Source organism: Halichoeres trimaculatus, unplaced genomic scaffold, assembly GCF_033239565.1.
Source record: "Halichoeres trimaculatus isolate MK-OKI-2021-1 unplaced genomic scaffold, fHalTri1.1 fHalTri1_scaffold_15, whole genome shotgun sequence".
In the NCBI taxonomy this organism is placed as follows: Eukaryota; Metazoa; Chordata; class Actinopteri; order Labriformes; family Labridae; genus Halichoeres; species Halichoeres trimaculatus.
In genome coordinates this window covers 18,154,680-18,161,843 of record NW_027437193.1, presented here as the reverse complement: position 1 = coordinate 18,161,843, position 7,164 = coordinate 18,154,680, and the positions used below count along the sequence as shown (strand labels likewise).

Here is a 7,164-nt window from a genome sequence, read left to right as displayed (position 1 = left end):
GAGGCCTCAGGGCAACAATGAGCACTTGACCCCCAAAGAGTCAAACTTACCAAAACCAACATGGAAAAAGTTACTGAGTAAATCTAACCTAGTGATACATAAAAGTTCAATGATATTAGATATTTTGAGTATTCTGTCACCCCAAACTTTGGTTGAAATTTTAGAAGAAACAAAACTATTTTTACTCCATATATATAGTATAAAGTAAAGTAAATAAAATGTAAAGACTTACATCCAGACTAACCAAATTAATTGCAAAAAAAATGCAAGAAATGAAAAAAGAGAAAAGTTCACTCATTATTTTGTAAATGCAAAAATGAAATGGCTGTATCTCTCAGAAATGTAAAAGTAAAAAACATAATGACTTGTGTTCAACATATTTCAAACGTACAGCCTTGTTGAAACTTAATATGTAAAATGTAGCGGGCTCTATAGGATCAAAGCAGTTGAGATGACTCGGATCTGTTCTGCCAAGTACAATAACAAGTGACCTGCAACTCGCACAACCCCAATTAAAAAACTGGAACAGTCCTTTAAGAAATTTATTTTAAAAACAGCACTCTTTCAAACTAGAATTTTCAACAATGAATCTATGGAGAAGGTTCAAACACAGAGAAGTCTCATCTTACACAAGCATTGATGTGATGCTTCAGTGTTTCACATTCTGATTTTTGCCCAGTGTTAGACCTACGACCTATTGTCTGATAATAAGCTCAGGAAAATTTTCATCGTTCACCAAATATTCATTAAAGAAAACTTCCCCCTTGTCTTGTAAAACCCAATCCTCTCCTCTTCAGGCTCAGATTCAAACCCTGCGTCTTGTGAGGAAAAAAAAAGACAGCGTGTTGTATTTGAGAAGTTTTATTTTTTCATTTTTTTCAGCATTTCTTACAACAATACAGACGTCACAGAATACATAGTTTTACAAACACAAAGCACACCACCACCTTGGTTGCTGCTGCTGCTGCTGCTGCTGCTGTCGTAAAGGGAAAAGGGGGAAAGGATGCTGCAGGTCCTGGTGGTTGCCAGTTCGGCCTCGGCCATCCTTCTTTTACAGGAAACTCCCCAAATTTGTTTTAGCTAAAAAGAAGCTGCCCTTCACGGTCGCCATTTTAAGGAAGTTTTTGCAGCATAGCAATGGAAAACACTTTTAGGGAGATATGAAGGGGTGAAAGAAAACGTCTCTAGACTATGATCTGAGCAGGATGTTACTCCAGGAGGAGCAGAGCTGGAGGTCAACAAGAGGAGGCTCAGTTGGACAGTGTTGCAACTTAAGAGCATTTTTCTGCTTGTTTGCTGAAGTAGAAACTCACCATTCAACTAAAAAAATGATCGTTCCTTGCTTTTTTTTCATGGTACTCTGCAGAAAAATTACACAATCTAAATCTTGACCATCTAGTCTTGAGTAGTTTATTATTATTTAGATTTTTTATTCCTGTACAGTGAAATAAAACTTTGAAGGATCTTCAAATGATTTTCTTTTTTAAAAATACAGAAGGCTTTTTTTTTTTTTAATTCCAGCCATTTTTTCCCAGAACATCATTCCCCAACCCTTCCAGCTAAAAACAGGACTTTGATATTATATACTTTTGTGTCTGCATGTGTTTGTGTGTGTGTGTTTGCGTGTGTGTATGTGTGTGTGTATGCGTGTGCGTGAACTCTATGTCATTTACACCCAACATTGTAAACATACATAGAACTATATTACATGTGCTTGCACTGCATCTTGAAGGAGGGAAAATTTTGGTTTACTTCACTAGAACACCACAAAAAAAGGGACAAATAGGAGTGAAGGGCTCGCGAGGAGAAGAGGAGGAGGAAGGAGTATCAAACTCCTTGATAAGGTTGTGAGGTTTTTCTCAGGTTGGTTGAAAGCTCAGTTTTAGTGGGGAGGCCCTTTTTTAAAATTCTCTTAAGCAACGGGGGCATGGAGATAAATTTCCTCCTCAAAAAAAAGGGAACCAATAAGAAAGAAGCTTTCCGACGAGTTCTTGATGTACAGCCTGTTTTTTCAGCACCACTGAAATGTCAAAGAAGAGCTAGTGGGGAAAAAGAAGTCTTTGGAGTCTGTATGAAGAAGTTCCTTCCAGCTCCGGCTGTGTGAAGCTACCAGGTCTCAGCAGGGCTTAGCTGGGTGTTGGGTGTCTCCACTGACTAAAAGTCCCTCAGTGGAAAACCACGTCACATGTACAGAAAGGGATGCTGGCGAGGGAAAGGAAACAAGCCTGTCCATCTGTGAGGTTCAAGATCTTCATCTTTTATTTTTTTGTCATGAGCCAGCACTCAGCCAGAGAGTCAGTGAGTTTCTACTCGGCTCATCCAGTTTGAACCTCCAAAAGAGTCTGTGGCTTCTCAAAGACAGCTTGTCCTGCCTCTGTTGGCTCTTGGAGGGTCTGGAGCTGGTAGACCCAGGCTAGGAGAGAGGGCGTTGAAATCCAAAATGAGCGGAGGAATGGATCAGAATGATGAGGAGGTGCAGGGTGGGAGAGGAGGGTGGGTGTGCTCTTTACAAGTAGACACGCCTTAGGTCTCCGGGTGAGGTGATGGTGTTGCACTGCGGGCACAGCTTTTTGTTCCCCTATGAAGGAGAAAGAGACACAACGGTTAGCTTTTCTTTACAAAGGGGAAACACTGGAACAAGAGGTTGAACTCCCAAAGCTAAGAGATGACGATAGTTTTTTTCCCTCTGTGACATAATGAAATCAACAGAACTGAGCACAGATTGAAACAGCTTTAAAAAGGGCTGTTCTCAGTCTAACGTCCAATCCAACTTGTACCTGTACTGTTGCAAAAGGCGTGTAACACTGTTTGTCTCTTGAACGTGTACCAGCATCTTACAGGTAAACAAAAACCCGTCCTGACACTACTTCTCCCTCCTCTGTGTGAACGTGTCTGCAGCAGTGCATCTTCTCTCAGTCCTTCAGCCCTCTCCTCCTCTCTCTGCCCTGCTTTGATAGTGTGCCATCTCCAGTAAAGCAGCAGGTGATAATATGCACCACAGAGCTGACACTGTAACAACACTCTGACTGGGTGGTCTCTGCTGCTGCTGTCCTCCAGCTCTCCGTCTGCTCCTACCAACCACTCAGCGCGTTCCTCTCTTTTTGCAAGTGCAGGCACATTCCCGCCAACAGATTTCACTGTCTGTGCTGTTTTTTGCATTGGTTACAGATGTATGAACGAATGTAAACAGATTGTGGAAGTGTCGTAAAACATCTGGAGTTAACTTAGAGAGAGAGCTGCAGAGATTGCTGCTTCTTTGTGATGAGTGTTTACAGCTTCCAGAAAACAATAAAAGACACAGTTTTGCTTCTCTTCTTATGATTTAATTCTGTTCTACATGTTCTGCCTCAGCCACCTGTTTGGCATGTCCAGGCAACAAAACTAACCCTGTCAAATGTGTAAAAGGTAAAGTCTGAATTCTGAGTGGGAAAGCATCCTCTGTGTTCATTCAGTATTTTTTTAGTAAAGGGTTTAACTGAGAATATTGTGATGTGATATTATCTAAAGTTTGCTCTGCTGGGATTACAAATTAAAATCTACCAAGCAGCCCTGGTGGATAGTGTGTGTAAGAGTGAGTTTGGTCTTTCATTGAGAAACACTCAGGCTGTGTGTGTTTGTGTTACATCTCGCACTGGTACCACAAAATGCACAGATTTCATAGCTGAAGAACCTGCAGTGCCTCTCAAACCCTGACTGTCCAGAAAAAGTGTTCAGGTTCCTCTGACCCTCACAGATTTATGAGCTTCTTTTCCTGTATGCTTCTGTATAAATGTGTTCCAGTGGGTGCACAGGGTCAAGGTAAGACCAAAAGGTGAGAGGACTGAGGTGGTGCAAGAGTCTGACAGATCTCACACACTCCTGCTAAGAGGATTTGTGGCTCCACAGCCCTCAAAACAGTCTCTTCATGTCTGAAGAGTGCAAAAAGAAGGAAAAAAGGAGGAAAAAAGGAGATCAGAGGAGCATATATACTTTTAACTTTACATAAGTTTCCAAGATATGACCACACCTGTCACTCTATGATCTGTCTTCATCTCTGAAACCATCAGATGTACACTGTGTTCAGGAGCCTACCTCTTGTTTATATCCCAACTGTTCTGTGTATTTCTGTTTGGTGCAGGCAGTAAGTGTGTGGGTGTGTGCCCGTCACGCTGAGCTCCAGCTGTCTCGCTCATTAAAGCGGTGAGGGGCTGGACTGACGTTAACTAGATTCCCAGGCATTTACTTTGATCAGCCTGGCCCTCCCTGTTTTATAACTGTCTCCAGGCTACAAGTTTAATGCCCCATACATTAGAGCAGCTACGGCAGCAAGCATGGCTGTATGAACACACAAACACACACATTCACATCAATCCTCAGGAACAGGGCGGATGGAAAAAATGGCCCTCAGAAGAGAATCTCTTCTTATGGTCTCTCTTAAAAATTGAGTGAAAAAAGGATAAAATAAAATAGCGAAAGTCATTTATAAAACATGGAAAGGCTGTTTGGTTTGTGGTCACGTGAAGCTTTTCATGAATCAGTATTGATTTTATCTTAAACACATGTTCCCAACAATCATTGGAGACATCAAAATGCCAAATTATAATTATAATTATTAATTATACTGTTTCATTACCTCTGCCAAGGAGGTTTTGTTTTTGGGAGAGTTTGTCTGTGAACAACATAACTCAAAGAGAAATGAACAGATCTTGATTAAATTTTCAGAAAATGTTCAAAATGGGATAGGAGAGAGGTGCTTAAATTTTGGTAGCAATCCAGATCACCGTCTGGATCCAGGATTTTTTTAAAGGATTTTTTTATCATTGTGAGATAGGGCTATTTTCACCATGTGTGTATATAACTCCACGATAAATGTCCGGATTGCTTTGCAAAACAGTACAAGACAAGGTCACGATAATTTCTGACACATGTAAAAGTACGATCCGGATTCTGGAAATTTCTGGATACTAAAATCCGGAATATGAAATATGTACTGGGTCATCATAATTTTCAACACTGTCAGGTAACAAATTATCATACAAACCTGCAACTAACACCAAATTGTAGCAGACAGTCTGCTGAAAGGGAGTATAACGTTAAAGTAGTAATCTATGTTTACCAGAATGAGCTGGTAAGAAATGCATGTCAGCTTTTCTCTAGAAAATGGTAATAACTAACTGTTAAAAGAAAAAGAAATCACAAAGATGAGAAGAAGTAAACAAAGATGGTAGAATCTAACTACAGAAAGCTAAAGAAAGGCATCGAGTAGAGCATTAATCCTCCCGGCAGCAGAAATACTGCGCTCCATTTACCACATTATCACCAGCTAATTACACGCTACTGAATATATTAGGCTAACTAATAACCAACAAAACCACTTTGTGTGTGCATGTGTGTGTGCGTGTTTAAACCTGAGGCGCTGTGTAGAACTCATTGAAGGCTGGAGTTGACCACTTTATTCCCACATTTTAACAAGCCTTTTGGGGGCCATTCCATCTAAACTTTCCACCACTGAGAAGTGAATGTGTTTGCATTGCCTGGGTTTTGTTCTGTGTGTGTGTGTGTGTGTGTGTGTGTGTGTGTGTGTGTGTGTGTGTGTGTGTGTGTGTGTGTGGAGAAGAGGTCATTTGGGGAATATTCCATTTTAGTTTCCCTCCCTGTGGGGCACAGCTACAGAGAGAATCTCACAGACTATGAAATGAGGCTGCAATAACTGCATGTCATGAGGAGCTGGCCTGTAGCAAGTACAAGGTGTGTGTGGGGAAGTGTGTGCGTACCAGAGTCCTGAGCCAGCATTCTTCACAGTGGACGTGCCAGCACTGGATGGAGGTGAGTGGCATTGTGTACGAGTCCTAAAAACACAGAGAGAGAAGAAAGGAGATGTTACACTGAATTCAAGAAAGACAAAGGTGTCAGGCAACAACTACCAAAACAACATCGTACACTCCCTGACCGATAGCATCAGACCACTAACCATGAAACAACACAGCCAACAGCCACAGAACCACTGAGCAAGGCAGCATGGGGAGCAACTGAACCGGCAACCTGCATACACACACGCACAAATACGACATATTGGGCAGGCAACGAGCAGAGACGAGGGAAGCAAGCAGAGGGAGAGGAGACAAGGAAGACAGCCGTGAATGAACCCAATTTGATGGGCGCTCTTTTCTTTTCCTCAGGAAAAGAATGGAGGGATGAGTGAGGAGGAGAGGGAGGGTGAGGAAGAGGAGCGGAGGAGGGAGGGAGTGCCTTACCCTCCGTAGGGGCTGTGGGAGGAGCCTCTTTATGCCGCTGCCGTAGCCACCAATCACAAGGCCCCTGTACAGGCAGTACAGGCCGAGGGGGAGGGACTTAGGCTGCCTCTCTCCGACCTCATTGGCCAGTGGCCGGGGCCCTGGCCACACCCCTAGACTCTTGATCTCCGCACCTGACTGGATAGCAGGCTTCCTCTGCGGAAGGGAGGGGTGAGGGAGGGGGGAGGAGAGGGGAGGGGAGGCGAAAGGTGGCAGCTAATCATAGAGGCGGGCTGGTACTGAGCGCAACACTCAACAATCACGCAGGTGGACAAAGTGACAAAGTCTCAAACGAGGGCTGAATGAGACCGGCCAATGAGAACACTGCTGTGATGTACTCCACACTGACTTTCATACAGCAAAGATGAGCTGCTGACGGTCACTGAGAAACTTGAAAAACTTTACTCAGGAGTGTGTAAGCCACCACACACGTGATTAAATCTAAAACTGAAAAAAATCAACCAAACTAGAACTCCTGAACAGTGCAAGTCCATCAACATTTTCCAGGGATCACTGGATGTCAAGGAGTGCTTAAAACCAACACATAACCACAACACACCACATTAACACTGCTGTTGTTCACTCTTATAGGATCGTCTAGCACTGTATGGTGCCTGCACTGATGCTTTTACACAATCAGAGTTCCCACAGGTAAAATGATGAGCTCTGGTTTGGACACTAAAAAAAATCATGAATACCTAAAAAATGATTTGGTAGCTACTTCAATATCCTTTCACTACCATTTGCTCCACTCCCAAATGCTTCTACAATGAGTGATCATGGCGTTCAGTCAAAAAATTAATCACAGGACCAAAAAATGATAATGTATGTTCACTGAAAGTGTTAATGCACATCAGCACTATCAAAAGAGATGTGATTAAACTATTTCATT

General features: G+C 42.5%; 1 protein-coding gene across 5 annotated transcripts in view; it reads right to left on the bottom strand.

The window, feature by feature from the left end:
- Positions 1–868: 868 nt before the first annotated feature.
- The window catches only part of LOC141804248 (E3 ubiquitin-protein ligase RNF220-like), a 29,028-nt gene continuing 22,732 nt past the window's right edge, over positions 869–7,164 (bottom strand). For 3 of the 5 annotated variants that reach the window (XM_074688587.1, XM_074688584.1, XM_074688586.1), the window contains exons 9-11: positions 6,234–6,428; positions 5,754–5,828; positions 870–2,578 (exon numbers count right to left, since the gene is read on the bottom strand). In XM_074688587.1, the coding sequence (XP_074544688.1) occupies positions 2,507–2,578; positions 5,754–5,828; positions 6,234–6,428 (342 nt within the window). In that variant the 3' untranslated portion in view covers positions 870–2,506. Of the gene's footprint in view, positions 2,579–5,753; positions 5,829–6,233; positions 6,429–7,164 lie in introns of all 5 variants that reach the window. The other 2 variants (XM_074688588.1, XM_074688589.1) reach the window with 2 other exon arrangements.